Source organism: Hoplias malabaricus, chromosome Y, assembly GCF_029633855.1.
Source record: "Hoplias malabaricus isolate fHopMal1 chromosome Y, fHopMal1.hap1, whole genome shotgun sequence".
Classification (NCBI taxonomy): Eukaryota; Metazoa; Chordata; class Actinopteri; order Characiformes; family Erythrinidae; genus Hoplias; species Hoplias malabaricus.
The window spans coordinates 19,070,662-19,091,268 of record NC_089820.1 but is presented as its reverse complement, the minus strand read 5'-3'; the positions used below and the strand labels follow the sequence as shown (position 1 = coordinate 19,091,268).

Below are 20,607 nucleotides of genomic sequence, written 5' to 3'. Positions count from 1 at the left end.
GAGTATTGCACTCCACATTCAATTCCGAGTATCTCAGTTGTGGTCCCTTCCATTATGTGTAGCACACACACACACACACACACACACACACACACACACAACAATGAATATATGCATGCTTTTTCACCCACAGATATGTTCTAACTACAGTCTTAAAACCCATCATTTCCAGTTGGTTTAGGGGTGAGAAAGAACGCATTTTTCATTGTGTTGTTTGTGTATGTTACTTTATTTCATGCTTCTTTTACTGTACTTCCTTGGTTGTCTTGAAAGGTGCAAATAAAATATTATTTTATTTTATACATAAAATTACATTTATTTTACAATGAAATCTGCTGACCTATGACATTCATTCATTCATTCATTCATTATCTGTAACCGCTTATCCAGTTCAGGGTCCAGAGCCTACACAGAATCATTGGGCGCAAGGCAGGAATACACCCTGGAGGGGGCGCCAGTCCTTCAAAGGGTAACACAGACACACAGAGACACATTCACTCACACACTCACACATACGGACACTTTTGAGTCGCCAATCCACCTACCAAGGTGTGGTGGGTTTTTTTTTTGGACTGTGGGAGGAAACCGGAACACCCGGAGGAAACCCATGCAGACAAGGGGAGAACACACCAACTCCTCACAGACAGTCACCCGGAGCAGGAATTGAACCCACAACCTCCAGGTCCCTGGAGCTGTGTACCTATGACATGAACCAACAAAATAATTTTCCATGTTTGACTTCAGTTTAGTTTCTGGAAAGAAATGTATGGGCCCCATGAATGTGTTGGGTTGGTCTGTGACCTAAGAAACCCTGGCTGATTGAATTCGCCTGTCTGAGACACTGCAGTTTTGTTTCAGTGAACTTTGGCATTTGGGGACAGCAGAACTATTGTAAAAACTATTAGCACATTAGCCTCTAATGCAGTGGTCGCCAACCAGATAATCGCGATCGATGGGTCAATCTCCAAGATCATGGCAGTTGATCGCAGTGCTGCTTCAGTTATCGCGTTTAAGTTGCTATAGCTGCGTCATATATCTGTAGTGGTTCATTGGCTAGTTAAGCAGAGACATATAAAGCCGCAGTCACACAGGGCTTGTTTCCGCAAATTATGACACGTGAATTCATGCACTTGACCAATAGTTCTGCTGCTCTGTTCTGTGTTTGCCCTGTCTGAGCCAACAGGGTGGCAGCGCTGGTGACATTATACAAACATTTACCGTATTTTCCGCACTATAAGGCGCACCTAAAAAACTCAAATTATCTCAAAAGCCGACAGTGCGCCTTATAATTCGGTGCGCCTTATATATGGACCAATATTGAGCCAGGTCTCGCAACTACGGTAAGCAGCCGCCTACTTCATTTTCTTCCGCGCGCGGTGCATGCTGGATATATACCGGTATATATATTTCATTTCCATTTCTTTTTTATGTAAAGACCCCAAAATGGCTCCTATTAAGAGACACGCATATGACGCAGAGTTTAAACTCAAGGCGATCAGTCACGCAGAAGAACACGGGAATAGAGGAATAACTTAGTAAAGTGAGCTTTACGTGTTTATTTTGTGTGTTGTGTGATTTTAACTTTTGAGCAACGTTGAGTTATTGATATATTGTTATCGCTTTGCACTATTTCGAGTGTTACTATATTGTGATTATTATTATTGAATCGAGGAAAAGTCCCCCCCCCACTATGTGGGGTATATTAACATTGCACTACATGTTTTACCTTAAACTACGCTGGGTTGTAATCTATTAATAAAGTTGAACTGACCTATCTGACTGTTTTGTTGACATTCCCTTTAGCGCAGCTCCATCTAATTGATGCGTAACGTAACCCCCAGCCTCTACTGTAGCGTCTATTGTATGCGCCTTATAATCCGGTGCGCCTTATATATGGACAAAGTTTTAAAATAGGTCATTCAATGAAGGTGCGCCTTATAATCCGGTGCGCCTTATAGTGCGGAAAATACGGTAATGTATATTACTAAATACAACATGCGAAAGTCACCCTATACCCCAGTGCTGTGTCAAGTTGTGCTAACTTGTTGAAATGTGCTACCATTGTGTACTTTTACAAGTACAATCACCTAAATAAAACAGTAGGTAAGATATTTGGACAGACTAAGAAGATATCAGGAAATGATCACAACAGAAGTATGCAGGACATATGCAAAGTTAGAAATCTAAGTCTATCTAAATCAAAGTTAAAAATATAAGGCAATTAAAGGTATTTTTATATAAATATACAATTTTTTGCACATTTGATTAGGCCTGTACTGTTTTGAAGCAAATAAAGTGTGTTCATGAAGAACACATGAAATCATTTAAATTGTTCTGAGCATGCACAGAGCTGCTATAGGACAGATAATGATAGGTAGCACAACTTGTCAGTACACCTGTTTAGCACTGAGTACTACCACAGCCAACACTCAGCTGTACATTAACAACGTAAGAAAACTGTTCATTGTGTTATTGGAAGTTACGGGGACTTTTACATTGTTATTTTAAGTAGCCTAAGCCTGGAATTTATACTGTTAGATCTTTAATTTTTTTCAAATTTTAAAAGGTGATCTTATATGTAAAAAGGCTCGTGATAGCTGCTCTAATTCATTTGCAGTTCAGACATGATATATGTGTTATTAATACGTAAATAGCTTTTTATATATAAGGTATGGCAGATTTCTCCATTATAAATAAAAGTTTTTTCCATAGAAACACTTAGATTAGCAGTGTTTAACTGATAAATATGCCCTCTGTTCTGATTTGATTAAAGATCATATATGGGTGCAAGATTGCTGGGAAAGTAATTTTTTGTTTGTTAAGATTGTGTTATTAATAAGAGGCTAATAATGCGTTACATAGTATTGCATGTAATGATCCAGTACGGACATGTTTACAGTGCAGTAGCGCATAGTGCACAGTTGCATTGTATGTTTGGAAAAATAAAAATATTTTCCATTCCTACAGAACCAGACTCTTAAATCGTGGAACTGTCCGTAAATCTGTATAAGAGCTGACATAATAATCTGACATAAGAGCTATTTGTCTTTTGGCCACATGACTATAAAGGCCTATTTGTATGACATCCATTGCTCATATTCCATACTACATATAGCCTTTTACATTTAACTTAGTAATAGTGACACATATGGCAACATTACGTAGTAGTATGTAGAAAGTAAACCTTCAGACAAATAACTGAATAATAAACGACATACTTTTTTATGCAATTTAAAGGTGTGTAATTTGCAAACGCCAGCTGACATTATATATATATATATATATATGCGTGTGTTGGTCATGAAATTAGAATATCATGAAAAAGTTTATTTATTTCAGTAATTCCATTAAAAAGTGAAACTTGTGTATTACACTCATTCATTACACACCAACTGATATATTTCAAGTGTTTATTTCTTTTAATTTGATGATTACTGACAACTAATGAAATACCCAAATTCAAAATTAGAATATTGTGAAAAGGTTCAACATTGAAGACACCTGGAGCCACACTCTAATCAGCTAATTAACTCAAACCACCTGCAAAGGCCTTTAAATGGTCTCTCAGTCTAGTTCTGTAGGCTACACAATCATGGGGAAGACTGTGGACTTGACAGTTGTCCAAAAGTCAACCATTAACACCTTACACAAGCAGGGCAAGACACTAAAGGTCATTGCTAAAGATGCTGGCTGTTCACAGACCTCCAAGCACATTAATAGAGAGGTGAAGGGATGGAAAACATGTGGTAGACTAAGGTGTACCAGCAACAGGGATAACTGCACCCTGGAGAGGATTGTGAAACAAAACCCCATTCAAAAATTTGGGGGAGATTCACAAAGACTGGACTGCAGCTGGAGCCAGTGCTTCAAGAACCACCACACACAGATGTATGCAAGACATGGGTTTCAGCGTCGCATTCCTTGTGCCAAGCCACTCTTGAACAAGAGACAGTGTCAGAAACGTGGTCCAAAGTTATGTTCTCTGATGAAAGTAAATTTTGCATTTTCTTTGGAAATCAAGGTCCCAGAGTCTACAACAAAAAGAGTGAAGAGAGTGGAAGAAGAGAGGAGAGGCGCAGAATTTCTGAGGTCCAAGGTCAAAGCAGCCGTCTACCAGATTTTAGTTTAGTTTTAGAACACTTCATGCTTCCTGCTGTTGACCAACTTTATTGAGATGCAGATTTAATTTTCCAACAGGACTTGGCACCTGCACACAGTGCCAAAGCTACCATTACCTGGTTTAAGGACCATGGTGTCCCTGTTCTTAATTGGCCAGCAAACTCTCCTAACCATAACCCCATAGTAAATCTATAGGGTATTGTGAAGAGGAAGATGCAATACGCCAGACCCAACAATGCAGACGAGCTGAAGGCCACTATCAGAGTAATCTGGGCTCTCATATAACACCTGAGCAGTGCCACAGACTGATCGACTCCATGCCACGCCGCATTGCTGCAGTAATTCAGGCAAAAGTAGCACCAGCTAAGTATTGAGTTCTGTACATGTTCATACTTTTCAGTTGGCCAGCATTTCTAAAAATCCTTTTTTTTTGTATTGGTCTCATGTAATATTTCAATTTTCTGAGATACTGAATTTGAGGTTTTAGTTAGTTATCATTGATAATCATCAAATTAAAAGAAATAAACACTTGAATTATATCATTCTGTGTGTAATGAATGAGTATAATATACAAGTTTCACTTTTTGAAAGGAATTACTGAAACTTTTTCATGATATACTAATTTTATGACCAGCACCTGTGTGTGTGTGCGTGTGTGTGTATATATAGATACACCTTAATAAAATGGGAATGGTTGGTGATATTAACTTCCTGTTTCTTGCACATTAGTATATGGGAGGGGGAAAACCTTTCAAGATGGGTGGTGACCATAGCGGCCATTTTGAAGTCGGCCATTTTGGATTCAACTTTTGTTTTTTTCCAATGGGAAGAGGGTCATGTGACACATCAAACTTAAAAAAAAAAACAATGGTGTGCTTGGTTTTAATGTAACTTTTATATTATATTTTTTATATATATCCGACATTCTCTTAGATTTTAAGGGCACTTAATCTGGGTTTAAGTGAAATAAAACATGCAAAATCTATGTAAATGCTGTAGTGCAATTATTTTCAAATGATCTCCTTCTCCAAAAATAAATACATAAATACATTTTTATTTATTATTAAAAATACAAAACACTTTATTTCAGCACATTTCTTGCAAAAATTATGTAAACTGACTGACAGAACAGTTGTAGATATTTGTATGATGTATTTGTGTTATATTACTGCCCGCTGACTGTATATAATCAGACTTTGTAGCTCTACATTTTCAGACTGTTATCCAGTTGTTGCTCTGTAACCTGTTCTTCGAGAGTTCTTCAACTATTTGGGTAGCGGATTATTCTCAGTCCAACAGTGATCCTGAGAGATTAAAGAAACCTCCAGCAGCACTGCTGTGTCTGATCCACACATTCTAGCATATAACACACAACCACCACCACACCAGGGTCACTGTAGTGCTGAGAGTTATCTAACATCCAGATTATACCTGCTCTGTGGTGTCCTGGCCATTGAAGAAGAGGGTGAAAGGGGGAAAGTATGCAGAACAAGAGATGGACTACAATAATAGCAGAACTACAAAGTGTTGCTTTATGTTTGGTGGTGCTGAGAGAATGAACGGTGAGTGGTAGTGGACAATGAGAAGTAGTTGTAGTTTTGTAGTTGATCCCTGTATAAAACATAAATATTTCACATAGGTTCACATTTAAATCCAGTGAATTCTAAGCAGCACTTCACAATTTTCCCCATTAAACAATAATGATTTGCACTTTTGATAATTCTTAAAGTTAACTGAAATTCACTGCTGTCCTAGCAACTTTTATAAATATTTTGATATCTGCAAACCCTTAACATGAAGCTGGCATCACAGTGTTATATAAGGTTTATTTACTTGTAAATGCATATTGATTAGCTCTTCACAGGGAGAATTCAAAGGCACATCTCACTATGAATGTTTTTCAGGTGTTTTAGTTAGATAAGGCTCTTGCTGATTTGTTGGATTGCCGGAATTTAGCCAATATCCTGGCGCACCTCCTGTCTGACCATAGCCTGGGGCAGACGGATTTGGACAGAACTCTGGGGCACTTGGTGCTGGATGTTGCTCTGGGGCAGGAGGACCTGGATAACCGATAGCAGAGTATGGCGGAGGATTGAAGGGTGGGGCTGATGAAGCTGTCTGGAATCCTGGAACTGTTGGGTTTTGATTTGGGAAGACGTCTGTGTATGAAGGAGGAGGAGCTACTGGATTGGCTGGAGATGGATAAGCAGGTGAAGGGTATAAATTGGGGTAAAGTCCCGAAGCTGATCCAAAGGATGTACCTGGAGGGCTGGGCCCAAACCCAGCCTGTGGCGTAGGGCTGGGCCCAAATGCAGCTTGAGGTGGGCTGGGCCCATAGGGCTGAATATTTGGTTGACCAAAAGGCTGGCCTGCAGGGAGAATGAAGACTGGAAATTTGATCTCTGGATCACTAGCAAAAGGGACATCCAAATAGACCTATAAAAAAGGAGTGCAATTAAAACCCATGTAGTGACTGATGGCAATATTGAAAAGCTTAAATTCTGTAATTTCCTAAGAAGCATTTCTTTGTAAATCAGTGTTACATTTTTTAAACTGTAGAAAGCTTCTAGTAACTTGATTTCTGTTTTCAAACGTACTTTCTCAATTTTTTTACGAGTTCACAATATGGAGTACAGTAGTTAAAGTTTTTGTATCAACCTCAGTTTTCCTGTAGCTTGTGTACGACAAAAAGAGTGAAGAGAGTATAAACACATAAAATTAAATCTATAAAGAGGAAGGAAAATAGAACTCCGGTACCTTGAGTATGTACTCCAATTTTATAATACTACAGGTTGCCACTGTTAGTTCCAGGTCAAGTGGGATTCTCAGGGCTGTGTTGACTGTTTGCTTTGACCCAGTTGGGATGGGATCTCCAACCAATTTGAAAATAGTTTTTGATGAATTTTTAGAATGGCCTTGTGCACAGAACTCCTGTTTTTGCTCAAGTTTGTACTTCAGCTTGAGCTCACGTGATGAAGAATTATCAACATTAGTGGAAACCCTGATGACATCACCTTTAAAAAAGAAACAAAGTAAATATACAGAGTCAAAAACTGCACTGAAGGTGCTGAAAGCCACAGCTTAATCTGGGCCTTTTCTTGTCAGTACAGGAGAGTAGAATAAACTGACCTCGAAAATAACCCATTCTGTCAATTGTTGCTTGCACTGAGACACTTCCAGACGTAAAAAGTTTCATCTTTTTGCCTATGTTACCACTCTGTGGGTTCTGTATGCAAAAATGAATAATACATGACAGACTGCAAAGTGTACGATAAAGCAAATAAATAGTAGCTCTAACAATATCAAGTACAGCAGGAGAACTATACCACAAGAAAAAAAAGAAAAATATCAATGGCGAAACATGACTTCCATTTTCAGTACAGTATTGTCAGCTTCATGTGACTAGAAAATGTGCAACATGCATGTTTCACAAGGAAATTCAATGAGCACAGGAAGCAAAGTTTCAAGTGAAAAGCACCTGCACCCCCAGCTAGACTTCCGGCACAGGTTTATTTAAAGACCAAACTTTGACATGTGGCATGTGGACAACTAAATAATGCTTAAAGTTGAACTCTTAAGCTAAGCCAATGGAGATGCCCATAAACTCCTCAGCTTCTGTTACTTCTGACATTTTACTGTCCCTTTAATAAAGAGTCCAAACTATGGTACCTACACTGCTCTAGATTCAGAAATGTCAAGAAAAAGAGCAACAATATTTGGAAACACACATTTTCAGAAGTGCACATACCATTAAACTGACACCAGCATCAATCCTTGGCACAAAGTTAATTTCTGCTTTTGCAGTATGGTCCAGCCTCCATGAACGATCCAATCTGACTTCTAGAATATATTTAATAGAGCCATGGGATCCTTTAAAAGATGGTGGCATGTTCCTGTAATTGTAGTTCTAGATTAATTAACCATTTCTTTTCAAAATGTATTTACATGTTTATTTTTGTATATGCAAGGTTCAGCAATGAAACTGTAGGTGTGTAATAAATTATGACTATTTGTGTTTCCTATGGAGGATGTTTAAATCTATTTTTTTTCTAATTTAAAAATGAACTAATTATGTCAATGGGCGTCACGGTGGTGCAGCAGTGTCACAGTCACAGAGCTCCAGGGACCTGGAGGTTGTGGGTTCAAGTCCCGCTCCAGTAGACTCAAAAACACATTTTGGTAGGTGGATTGCTGACTCAGAAGTGATCATAGGTGTGAGTGAATGTGTGTGAGTGTGTGTCGCCCTGCAAAGGACTGGCGCCCAATAATCCCAGGTAGGCTCTGGACCCACCATTACCCTGAATCTGATAAATGTTTACAGACAAATTATGTCATTTATCCAGGGGCGACCAAACTTGTAAATACAACTGTAGATTTGTCACTCCTTTTATAATTAGCTTACATTAGCATCATCAAACCTTATGAGCACTGTGCTACGGTAAAAGGTTACCACAAGAGCAAGACAATATGATACTGCACTAAAAAGACATTTGAGGATCAGCACTCACCGATGAGGCAGCTGAAAGCTAAAGGAATAAACATGTCTTCCTGGCCTGACTACATTACCATCTGGAAATAAACAAATATGTAAGAGCACATTAAATTATGTGTCTTTTAAAAAGACCACAATGTTTTGTTTGTTTGTTGGTTTTTAATATAAATGACAATAACACATTATTCAGTATAATAATGATTAAATAGTAATACAGGTTCCGAGAAAATATTAATTATCTCCCACTAATACAGTGTGAAACCAAATGTGTTGAAACGTACTTCCCCAACTGTTTATGCAAACTGACCTCATCAAATTTCAACATAATTCCCATAAACCTTAAGACTGGAATGATATGATGTAAAATATACAGCTTGTACTTACAGGTCTCCCCAGCTGTTATAATGTCATTTGGTTTGACTTTTGCTGTAAAAGTAGCAGAAAGGAAAGTCATGAAGGCTTTATCTACTTTATCTCTTACAGTAAAGGTTACATAGGTTACATACTATTCCAGTTTACTTTGGCAGGATTTATTACACTCTATGGTCAAATGTCTGTGGACACTTGCTTATCCAACATTAGACAGATTACATGTGCTCACTTATGTTGGAACATTTGTGTGAGGATCTGATTATATTCAGCCAAAAAAGCATTAGCAAGATCAGGCTCTAATGTTAGATTGCTAGTTTTGAATAACAAAAGCCACTACAACTCATACTAAGCTTATTAACATAATTATATTCACACACACACACACACACACACACACATACACACACATATATATATAGATAGATAGATAGATAGATAGACAGATAGATAGATAGATATGTAATCATAATGGATTTGGGTTTAAAGCTAAAATGCACTTTAAATTAAGGAGTGTATAAAGATTTTTGTGTATATCCTGACGATATTTCTTAATAATCAATAATTTCTACAGTAAAGACAACTCGGAACAGCTAAGCTATTAAATGCTATTATAAAGAACAAACACGGGATTATGGAAGTATTATAAGAAAACAGTTTATCAATCACAAAGGAAAGTAATTCTGTAGTATACCTACCCAATCATTATCTGGCTTAATTTATTTGTTTATTTTTAATATATGTTCATTTCTGCATTGTTAGCTAAATCCCTCATCTTACCAACAGATGTTACTGCTACGAAAAATACCGTTGAATTCAAACATGAAGACAGACTGGTCTCACCTGGTTTGGAGGGGTCCTGGATGAAGAACTGTTTCAGTTTGAAGTATCGTTCATGGGAGTGGTAAGTGTCTGACTCGTCAAAGTTGTCTTCCGTCCAGCGCACATCCGCGTCCCCTTTACATTTAATATAAAAACAGTCGATCTTCACCTCCTTGGAAACTTCTAGAAAAACCCGTCCCTGCAGCAGGTCTCCATTTGTGAACGTGTTCCTCTCGTTCACGGGGTCGTAGGTTAAAGTGAGTTCTTTAATCGTTGACATCTTAAAGCCACCGTTAAGAGTCGTGAAATTTCTGCGCAGTTCAGACGCTCCACCGCAACCTCTGATAGTGAAATACACACCACAGTCACATTCCCCACTTCCTTTAAAACTTATCTCCTGGTAAATGGGCGAGGACCCACTGATAAATGAGCAGTCTGCAATACTGACAGCAAGCGTTTAACATGAGTATTGCACTCCACATTCAATTCCGAGTATCTCAGTTGTGGTCCCTTCCATTGTGTGTAGCATACACACACACACACACACACACACAACAATGAATATATGCATGCTTTTTCACCCACAGATATGTTCTAACTACAGTCTTAAAACCCATCATTTCCAGTTGGTTTAGGGGTGAGAAAGAACGCATTTTTCATTGTGTTGTTTGTGTATGTTACTTTATTTCATGCTTCTTTTACTGTAGTTCCCTGGTTGTCTTGAAAGGTGCAAATAAAATATTATTTTATTTTATACATAAAATTACATTTATTTTACAATGAAATCTGCTGACCTATGACATTCATTCATTCATTCATTATCTGTAACCGCTTATCCAGTTCAGGGTCCAGAGCCTACACAGAATCATTGGGCGCAAGGCAGGAATACACCCTGGAGGGGGCGCCAGTCCTTCAAAGGGTAACACAGACACACAGAGACACATTCACTCACACACTCACACATACGGACACTTTTGAGTCGCCAATCCACCTACCAAGGTGTGGTGGGTTTTTTTTTTGGACTGTGGGAGGAAACCGGAACACCCGGAGGAAACCCATGCAGACAAGGGGAGAACACACCAACTCCTCACAGACAGTCACCCGGAGCGGGAATTGAACCCACAACCTCCAGGTCCCTGGAGCTGTGTACCTATGACATGAACCAACAAAATAATTTTCCATGTTTGACTTCAGTTTAGTTTCTGGAAAGAAATGTATGGGCCCCATGAATGTGTTGGGTTGGTCTGTGACCTAAGAAACCCTGGCTGATTGAATTCGCCTGTCTGAGACACTGCAGTTTTGTTTCAGTGAACTTTGGCATTTGGGGACAGCAGAACTATTGTAAAAACTATTAGCACATTAGCCTCTAATGCAGTGGTCGCCAACCAGATAATCGCGATCGATGGGTCAATCTCCAAGATCATGGCAGTTGATCGCAGTGCTGCTTCAGTTATCGCGTTTAAGTTGCTATAGCTGCGTCATATATCTGTAGTGGTTCATTGGCTAGTTAAGCAGAGACATATAAAGCCGCAGTCACACAGGGCTTGTTTCCGCAAATTATGACACGTGAATTCATGCACTTGACCAATAGTTCTGCTGCTCTGTTCTGTGTTTGCCCTGTCTGAGCCAACAGGGTGGCAGCGCTGGTGACATTATACAAACATTTAATGTATATTAATAAATACAACATGCGAAAGTCACCCTATACCCCAGTGCTGTGTCAAGTTGTGCTAACTTGTTGAAATGTGCTACCATTGTGTACTTTTACAAGTACAATCACCTAAATAAAACAGTAGGTAAGATATTTGGACAGACTAAGAAGATATCAGGAAATGATCACAACAGAAGTATGCAGGAGATATGCAAAGTTAGAAATCTAAGTCTATCTAAATCAAAGTTAAAAATATAAGGCAATTAAAGGTATTTTTATATAAATATATCATTTTTTTTTTGCACATTTGATTAGGCCTGTACTGTTTTGAAGCAAATAAAGTGTGTTCATGAAGAACACATGAAATCATTTAAATTGTTCTGAGCATGCACAGAGCTGCTATAGGACAGATAATGATAGGTAGCACAACTTGTCAGAACACCTGTTTAGCACTGAGTACTACCACAGCCAACACTCAGCTGTACATTAACAACGTAAGAAAACTGTTCATTGTGTTATTGGAAGTTACGGGGACTTTTACATTGTTATTTTAAGTAGCCTAAGCCTGGAATTTATACTGTTAGATCTTTAATTTTTTTCAAATTTTAAAAGGTGATCTTATATGTAAAAAGGCTGGTGATAGCTGCTCTAATTCATTTGCAGTTCAGACATGATATAAGTGTTATTAATACGTAAATAGCTTTTTATATATAAGGTATGGCAGATTTCTCCATTATAAATAAAAGTTTTTTTCCATTGAAACTGATTTGATTTGTTCTGATTTGATTAAAGATCATATATGGGTGCAGGCTTGCTGGGAAAGTAAATTTTTGTTTGTTAACTAACACATGACTATAAAGGCCTATTTGTATGTCATCCATTGCTCATATTCCATACTACATATAGCCTTTTACATTTAACTTAGTAATAGTGACACATATGGCAACATTACGTAGTAGTATGTAGAAAGTAAACCTTCAGACACATAACTGAATAATAAACTACATACTTTTTTATGCAATTTAAAGGTGTGTAATTTGCAAACGCCAGCTGACATTATATATATATATATATATATGCGTGCGCTGGCCATGAAATTAGAATATCATGAAAAAGTTGATTTATTTCAGTAATTCCATTAAAAAGGGAAACTTGTGTATTACACTCATTCATTACACACCAACTGATATATTTCAAGTGTTTATTTCTTTTAATTTGATGATTACTGACAACTAATGAAAATTCAAAATTAGAATATTGTGAAAAGGTTCAACATTGAAGACACCTGGAGCCACACTCTAATCAGCTAATTAACTCAAACCACCTGCAAAGGCCTTTAAATGGTCTCTCAGTCTAGTTCTGTAGGCTCCACAATCATGGGGAAGACTGTGGACTTGACAGTTGTCCAAAAGTCAATCATTGACACCTTACACAAGCAGGGCAAGACACTAAAGGTCATTGCTAAAGACGCTGGCTGTTCACAGACCTCTGTGTCCAAGTACATTAATAGAGAGTCGAAGGGATGGAAAGGATGTTGTAGACAAAGGTGTACCAGCAATAGGAATAACCACACCCTGGAGAGGATTGTGAAACAAAACTCATTTAAAAATGTGGGGGAGATTCACAAAGACTGGACTGCAGCTGGAGTCAGTGCTTCAAGAACAACCACACACAGACGTATGCAAGACATGGGTTTCAGCGTCGCATTCCTTGTGCCAAGCCACTCTTGAACAAGAGACAGTGTCAGAAACGTGGTCCAAAGTTATGTTCTCTGATGAAAGTAAATTTTGCATTTTCTTTGGAAATCAAGGTCCCTGAGTCTGGAGGAAGAGAGGAGAAGCACAGTATCCACGTTGCTTGAGGTCCAGTGTAAAGTTTCCATAGTCAGTGATGGTTTGTGGTGCCATGACATTTGCTGGTGTTGGTCCACTGTGTTTTCTGAGGTCCAAGGTTTTAGAACACGTCATGCTTCCTGCTGCTGACCAACTTTATTGAGATGCAGTTTTCATTTTCCAACAGGACTTGGCACCTGCACACAGTGCCAAAGCTACCATTACCTGGTTTAAAGACCATGGTGTCCCTGTTCTTAATTGGCCAGCAAACTCTCCTAACCTTAACCCCATAGTAAATCTATAGGGTATTGTGAAGAGGAAGATGCAATACGCCAGACCCAACAATGCAGACGAGCTGAAGGCCACTATCAGAGTAACCTGGGCTCTCATATAACACTTGAGCAGTGCCACAGACTGATCGACTCCATGCCACACCACATTGCTGCAGTAATTCAGGCAAAAGTAGCTCCATCTAAGTATTGAGTGCTGTACATGCTCATACTTTTCATGTTAATACTTTTCAGTTGGCCAGCATTTCTAAAAACCTTTTTTTTGTATTGGTCTCATGTAATATTCCAATTTTCCGAGATACTGAATTTGAGGTTTTCATTAGTTATCATTGATAATCATCAAATTAAAAGAAATTAACACTTGAATTATATCGTTCTGTGTGTAATGAATGAGTATAATATACAAGTTTCACTTTTTGAAAGGAATTACTGAAACTTTTTCATGATATTTTATGACCAGCACCTGTGTGTGTGTGCATGTGTGTGTATATATAGATACACCTTAATAAAATGGGAATGGTTGGTGATATTAACTTCCTTTTTGTTGCACATTAGTATATGGGAGGGGGGAAAACTTTTCAAGATGGGTGGTGACCATAGCGGCCATTTTGAAGTCGGCCATTTTGGATTCAACTTTTGTTTTTTTTCAATGAGAAAAGGGTCATGTGACACATCAAACTTAAAAAAAACAAAAAAACAATATTGTGCTTGGTTTTAATGTAACTTTTATATTATATTTTTTATATATGTCCGACATTCTCTTAGATTTTAAGGGCACTTAATCTGGGTTTAAGTGAAATAAAACATGCAAAATCTATGTAAATGCTGTAGTGCAATTATTTTCAAATGATCTCCTTCTCCAAAAATAAATACATAAATACATTTTTATTTATTATTAAAAATGCAAAACACCTTATTTCAGCACATTTCTTGCAACAATTATGTAAACTGACTGACAGAACAGTTGTAGATATTTGTATGATGTATTTGTGTTATATTACTGTCCGCTGACTGTATATAATCAGACTTTGTAGCTCTACATTTTCAGACTGTTATCCAGTTGTTGCTCTGTAACCTGTTCTTCGAGAGTTCTTCAGCTATTTGATTAAAGAAACCTCCAGCAGCACTGCTGTGTCTGATCCACACATTCTAGCATATAACACACTAACACACAACCACCACCACACCAGGGTCACTGCAGTGCTGAGAGTTATCCAACATCCAGATTATACCTGCTCTGTGGTGTCCTGGCCATTGAAGAAGAGGGTGAAAGGGGGAAAGTATGCAGAACAAGAGATGGACTACAGTAATAGCAGAACTACAAAGTGTGGTAGTGGACAATGAGAAGTAGTTGTAGTTTTGTAGTTGATCAATGTATAAAACATAAATATTTCACATATTTATCTAGAGGTTCACATTTAAATCCAGTGAATTCTAAGCAGCACTTCAGAATTTTCCATTAAACAATAATGATTTGCACTTTTGATAATTCTTAAAGTTAACTTTTTGAAATTCACTGCTGTCCTAGCAACTTTCATAAATATTGTGATATCTGCAAACACTTAACATGAAGCTGGCATCACAGTGTTATATAAGGCTTATTTACTTGAAACTGTATATTGATTAGCTCTTCACAGTGAGAATTCAAAGGCACATCTCACTATGCATGTTTTTCGGATGTTTTAGTTAGATAAGGCTCTTGCTGATTGGTTAGATTGCCGGAATTTGGCCAATATCCTGGAGCACCTCCTGCCTGACCATAGCCTGGGGCAGACGGATTTGGACAGAACTCTGGGGCACTTGGTGCTGCATGATGCTCTGGGGCAGGAGGACCTGGATAACCCATAGCAGAGTATGGAGGAGGATTGAAGGGTGGGATTGATGAAGCTGCCTGGAATCCTGGAACTGTTGGGTTTTGATTTGGGAAGATGTCTGTGTATGAAGGAGGAGGAGCTACTGGATTGGCTGGAGATGGATAAGCAGGTGAAAGGTATAAATTGGGGTAAAGTCCTGAAGCTGTTCCAAAGGATGTACCTGGAGGGCTGGGCCCAAACCCAGCCTGTGGCGTAGGGCTTGGCCAAAAGGCAGCTTGAGGTGGTCTGGGCCCATAGGGCTGAATATTTGGTTGACTTTGCCAAGAACCAAAAGGCTGGCCTGCAGGGAGAATGAAGACTGGAAATTTGATCTTTGGATCACTAGCAAAAGGGACATCCAAATAGACCTATAAAAAAGGAGTGCAATTAAAATCCATGTAGTGACTGATGGCAATAGAGGTGGCAAATGTCAATATTTTATTCGTAATAGAACATAGATGACAGATCAAATGTTTAATCTGAGTAAATATAACATTTTAAAGGAAAAATATGTTGATTCAAAATTTCACAGTGTCAACAAATCCCAAAAAAGTTGGGACAAGTAGCAATAAGTGGCTGGAAAAGTAAATTGAGCATATAACGAACAGCTGGAAGACCAATTAACACTAATTAGGTCAATTGAAAACATGATTGGGTATAAAAAGAACTTCTCAGAGTTTCAGTGTCTCTCTGAAGCCAAGATGGTAAGAGGATCACCAATTCCACCATTGTTGCGCAGAAAGATAGTGCAGCAATACCAGAATGGTGTTACCCAGCGTAAAATAGCAAAGACTTTTAAGTTATCAAATTCAACCTTGCATAACATCATCAAAAGATTCAGAGAATCTGAAACAATTGCTGTGCGTAAGGGTCAAGGCCATAAAACTCTACTGGATGCTCATGATCTCTGGGCCCTTATACGTCACTGCACCTCAAACAGGAATGCCACTGTCAAGGAAATAACAGAATGGGCTCTGGGATACTTCCAGAAAGCATTGTCAGTGAACACAATCCACCGTGCCATCCGCCGTTGCCAGCTGAAACTCTACACTGCAAACAGGAAGCCATTTCTAAGCAAGCTCCACAAGCTCAGATGTTTGCACTGGGCCAGGGGTCTTTTAAAATGGAGTGTGGCAAAATGGAAGACTGTTCTGTGGTCAGATGAGTCACGATTTGAAGTTCTTTATGGAACACTGGGACGCCATGTCATCTGGACCAGAAAGGACGAGGATAACCCAAGTTGTTATCAACGCTCCATTCAGAAGCCTGCATCACTGATGGTATGGGGTTGCATAAGTTCTTGTGGCGTGGGCAGCTTGCATGTCTGGAAAGGCACCATTCATGCAGAGAACTATGTTCAGGTTCTAGAACAACATATGCTCCCATCTAGACGTCATCTCTTTCAGGGAAGACCCTGCATTTTTCAACAAGATAATGCCAGACCACATTCTACAGCAATCACAATGTAGTGGAGAATGGATCAAATCAAATAAAGAAATAAAGAAATGGAAAGTTCTGAATAAGAACTCTCCACTTTAACAAGGATTTTTGTTTGGAACAGAACCCACATTCCACAGAATTTTGTGTGTGCGTACAAACTCACATCAAAGGACTCACCAGGACGCCTGTCCATGGCCCCCTCACCTCCGCCATGAATGAAAGATAACAAGCCAGTTTATTATGCTTTTAGGCAGAGGGGAGATCAAACAAAGTGGGGAATAACTGTGGGTGACAATTCGGCTTTATGGCTGTGGCGCCTAAATAGTGAAACGTTATCTTGTGTGAAAATCAGCAGATGGTAACACTGACTGAACTCGGGTTGACCTCCTGGTAACCATCCGCACAGGAAGAACAGCATGGACCAACAGCGACCCCAAGTGGACGTTTGTGAAATCGTGTTTTACCCTACTGACTCCTAAATGCACACAGAGCAACGAGTGTTCATGAACATTGTTTTATGCAAATATGTATTAATGTCAGCCCCTTTTGTTGTCTTCAGATGAACGTCTACCAACCAATGAAGTGATGTGTATTACTGTTTCAATCATGAAAGAAAGTTTCTGTCTCTAATTAAGAAAACGAATAAATTTCTTCTAACATAATATTGTAGTGGGATGTAATCATAAAGTAGCCAAGATATATATACGTAGATGTTTGATATTAATAATCCAGGACACATATTATGCTATACCACAAGTATGTATAGGTAATTTTATGTTATTCAATTTTGTGTATACGTGTATCTTTTCTCTCTCTCTCTGAAACGTGAAACAAGTCATGTGAGCCTCAGACCCAGGATCCAATTAAAGGAAGGATACCTCCCAGTTGGGCGTGAATGCGCCACCTCTGAAAAGAGTGTGCCCGGACCACGCCGACCTCTTCTTCTCTTCTCTTTGTATTACGCTCTTCTCCGACCTCTTCTCTCCCTCTACTTTGCGCGCTCTTACACGCTCTCTCTCTTACGCACTCTCTCTCTGATTTTCAACCTCTCCAAGCGAGACGTTTTTCTCTTCCTTACGCCGACAAAACAAAGACTCTAAAGGACCTCACTCAGCTCCCCAGGAGACGTCTTGCGCCAGCTAGAGTGTGAAAGAAAAATTACCAGTAATGTCGAGTAATTCTCAATAATCCTTTGTTCTTTTTATTGTGTTTATGTTTTATCGCCCAACCTAAGTTTAATCTCACGATTGATCAAAGCAGGTGAAACTTATTCGTGGCCAGAATAAGATATCACCCATTTAGATTAGTTGATAGCAGATACCTTAGCGTTATAAGTCGACTTCTGAGGGCACCACTTCTGGAGACTCGAGTGATGAGCTAACGACTCTGAGACGGCCCCCCACTCAGGGGAAAGACCAGCCAGGCCTGCAGTCCTCCGCAAAGGGGAACCCCCGACTGACGTCACCACGTCTAAGACCAAGAGTGTCTGACTCAACCTGGAAGGAATCCCCTTTCCAGCGAGCCTACTTTCAATGACGCAGGGAGGACAAGAAGCAAAAACCCGGAGCACGGAGGTTAAAACAGCGGGACCCGACGGCTCGGTGAAAACGGCAAAAAGAGTAAGCAAGCCAAACTTCATTCACTTTTCAGAAGCTGGTGCCTAATTGAGTCTCTTGATAAATTTATACCTTAATTAAAACCTCAGTTAGCAACACATTCGTCACAAGTCCTAGCGCCTAGCTTATGTTTAAATTCGAATCGGCTTCACCTGCATTGATGCCGTGAGATTTTGAGATTATGCTATGTTAAGTACATATTCTTTTGTTAATAAATATTTCCATTATTTGAAATCACAGTGTGTGGAGTCTGTTCATTAAAAGTCTGAAGATCCTGAAGAACTCACTTAGCTAGGCCATTATTCATTCTCAAACTACTTGTTAATGTTTTAATTACTTAAGTCAATGATAAAATTTTAATTATTATCATTAGTCAAATATCAGTAATCATAAGAGTTTGATTAAGGTCAAACGCTACAAACACAATATATAAATATATATTATATATTTATATATATCACGGTGTATACACAACATACACTACATATACCTTTATTATTTTTGGCGCCCACGCGAGGCCAAGAAAAATCTTTTAATGAACAAACTGTAAACACTGATAAATAATCTCAGCTTGGGTTTATGAAATGCTTTCCGCTGTTTATGTTGCTGAATAACGATTGAGATTCAAAGCTTGATGTGGGCAATTTTGTGTCGTGTATGTTACTGTTGAAAATCTGTTCTGTGGTATATACCGTTGAAAAAAATAAGCTTGGTTGTTTTTGAAGTGCGCGGCTCTGCGCCATTTTGCATGCATTAAATTGAGGCCTCGGCACCCCCACTGCGCGGATTCCGCTTTGGGACATTGCCGCGGTTCGACCCTCAGCCGCGAATTCCGGCGAGAAGGACCACCGAACCGAATTCCTCCGTTCGTTTTAAAACTGGGTCTCTACCAGCGTTAAGAACGAAATCGCGCGCTAGGCGATTGGGAGGTAACTAAAGAAACAGCCGAAAATATGGCTTGTGTAAAGAGCGGTCTGCTCTCATCAGCTCTTCCTGTTAGACTGAACGCGAATTCAGGAAAGGAATGACCCCTTTGAAGGGGCGGAGCTGAAACTAAGGAGGGAAATTCAAAACGCCCCCAAAACAGAGGAAGACTAATTCCCTCTTGTGGTTAAAGTGCATAGTTGCAGGGAAATCACTTCATAACTAGCGTCTATTGAAGCATGTCCTCCCGTGCTCTTCCTTGTGGTCAAGTGTGGTGCTACCCTTGACGTTTGATTCCCGTACACCCTCTAGTGGTTGGGAGGTTGTCCGCCAAGGCAACCTTAAGTGTTTAGCAGCCCTCTGGTGCTTAAAAGCTGTAATTACAGATGAAATTCTTTTAAAGTACCTTAGTGTAAAATCTCTGTTCCCTTTTAAATTTTAATTTTGATAAAGTACCTGAGCGTTTAAAATCTTTATCCCATTTTAGATTTTAATTTGATAACGCCCTCTAGTGTTAAAACTTCCCGCTACAGTGGAAATTCCCATTTGTGTTACATTGTGCCTGCTTGTGCCGTGTGTATTAGAATTTCCACCAGCGCCGACTGGTGTTCATTGCTGCTATTGCATTATAAAATTGCTTGTCGCCCTTTGGTGCCCCAGTCTGGTATTACAATATAAGTTCAACTTTAATACTGAAGCTTGCTGTTGCCATCCAGATTTACCTTCAGTACCCTCTTGTGGAGAAACTTGCTATCGCAATTGAAATTGTTGACCAGTTCATACTAACAAGATCTGGTACTACAGCTCTGGTGGCTGTCTCTAAACTCTGCACATCTGAATAATTACAATTAAAGGCTTAGAAGCATAGTAAGCTGATACAGCTATAGCAGACAGGGTGCAGTAATTAGAGATTGATACTTTAACTTGATACCAGATCATAAACTCAGTTAAAAGAGAAAGTCTTTTAATGTCGTTATTCTTAATAATTCTTCAATTTGGAAAATTCTTTTACTTTCATAATTCTTTAATCGGAAATTTTATTTAGTTTAATAAATTTTACTTTAAAATTTTTTTAATTCTTTAATCCGAATTTTTTCGACAATTCTTTAATTCCAAAATTTTTTAAATAATTTTAATTATTGAACAAAAAACTTTTTTTCTTTTGCTCACTTGCGTATAGCAACTTTCACTCCAACCTC

At 38.8% G+C, this 20,607-nt stretch overlaps 1 protein-coding gene across 1 annotated transcript; it reads right to left on the bottom strand.

The window, feature by feature from the left end:
* Positions 1–5,214: 5,214 nt before the first annotated feature.
* Positions 5,215–10,161, bottom strand: LOC136679360 (arrestin domain-containing protein 3-like). The gene is made up of 7 exons (XM_066657837.1): positions 9,824–10,161; positions 8,996–9,037; positions 8,628–8,688; positions 7,868–8,012; positions 7,249–7,345; positions 6,877–7,133; positions 5,215–6,555 (listed from the first exon to the last, which is right to left on the bottom strand). The coding sequence occupies exons 1-7, from the start codon at positions 10,080–10,082 to the stop codon at positions 6,007–6,009; spliced, it is 1,410 nt and encodes a 469-aa protein (XP_066513934.1). The 5' UTR covers positions 10,083–10,161; the 3' UTR covers positions 5,215–6,006.
* Positions 10,162–20,607: the final 10,446 nt, after the last annotated feature.